This window comes from Euleptes europaea, chromosome 3, assembly GCF_029931775.1.
Source record: "Euleptes europaea isolate rEulEur1 chromosome 3, rEulEur1.hap1, whole genome shotgun sequence".
NCBI classification, from domain to species: domain Eukaryota; kingdom Metazoa; phylum Chordata; class Lepidosauria; order Squamata; family Sphaerodactylidae; genus Euleptes; species Euleptes europaea.
This window is the reverse complement of record NC_079314.1, coordinates 8,646,453-8,647,738: the sequence shown is the minus strand read 5'-3', so window position 1 is coordinate 8,647,738 and position 1,286 is coordinate 8,646,453. Positions and strand designations below refer to the sequence as shown.

General features: G+C 54.3%; 1 protein-coding gene across 1 annotated transcript; it reads right to left on the bottom strand.

The window, feature by feature from the left end:
* Positions 1 to 401: 401 nt before the first annotated feature.
* LOC130475701 (transmembrane protein 229b-like) lies at positions 402 to 884 on the bottom strand. The gene has a single exon (XM_056847533.1). The coding sequence runs from the start codon at positions 882 to 884 to the stop codon at positions 402 to 404; it is 483 nt and encodes a 160-aa protein (XP_056703511.1).
* Between the last annotated feature and the right edge of the window lie 402 nt (positions 885 to 1,286).

Sequence of the window (1,286 nt, the reverse complement as noted above, 5' to 3'; positions counted from 1 at the left end):
TCCTTTTTCCTGCTCTTCCCAGGAGGAAAGGACGAAGGGGGGCTGCAAAAAAAAAAAGAAATCCCTCCAAGGAAGGGTGCTTTTGAGACACACCCATCTGAAAAAGAAGAAGATGGGTTTGAGAGAATGAGGAAGCTGCTCTCCATCTCCTGCCTCCTCCTCCCCTTCCTGGACCAACCAAGATCAATAGGGTTCCCAGGTCTCTCTTCTCCACCAGCATGAGGTTTTGGGGGGCAGAGCCTGACGAGGGTGGGGTTTGGGGAGGGGAGGGACGTCAATGCCATAGAGTCCAGTTGCCAAAGTGACCATTTTCTCCAGGGGAACTGATCTCTATCAGCCGGAGATCGGTTGTAATAGCAGGAGATCTCCAGCAAGTACCTGGAGGTTGGCAACCCTAAAGATCAGTCGTCCGTTAGCTCAAATCTGGGCAGGGGCTTCTTCTTGGCTTTCCACTCCTCGGCCAGCAGGAGCCGGAGCGTGTTGCAGATCACCAGTTTCTCCAGCAGAAGGGAGCCCACGAACCAGAAGAGGAAATACTCCAGGGCGATCAGGCCCTTCAGGTTGTAGCTGTAGTCGCCGTAGTCCCAGGGGCAGGCGCCGAAGCAGGACAGGAGGCCGCCCGTGCCGAACTCCCAGGAGTAGATGGACAGGATGTAGAGGATGCATCGGGTGAGGAGGCAGCACTCGCTCCGCAGGCCCAGGTAGACGCGCTCCAAGGTCAGGCCGCAGAGGCCGTAGACCAAGAAGGAGCCCAGGCTGCCGGCCCGCTGGAAAGGGCTGCCTTCGCCCACCATGGCCGCAAAGATCTTCTCCAAGAAGTAGCCGTGGACCGCATAGATGTAGCACCGGCACACCTGGTTCAGGGGCTCAGGCGGGGTCCCCATGGCTTGTGACCTGCATGGGGTGGGGGAGAGTAGGGGTCAGGTGCCCAGCGTACACTCTGTGCTGGAGGGACCCTAAAAGGAGCTGGGCTCCAACCCATGGGACCTTCTTACAAGGCCACTGAGGGAGGGGGTGGAGAGGGCCTCATCGGGGTCTCTGCCAGATTTCGGGGTCTCTGAGGTGCATAGGGTTGCCAACCTCCAGGTGGTATGGAATTCAAAATATAGCACAAGACAATTATTTCCAAAATTAGGAAAACAAACAATTCCAACACTTGCTATTAAAGACATATATTAGAAGCAATTATAATGATCACAATACTTGAGCAAAACGATGTATATCAGAAATGGTCTACTAGAGACCCCAACTTCTAGCATAAGGCTTTACAATACAAAATATAAGCC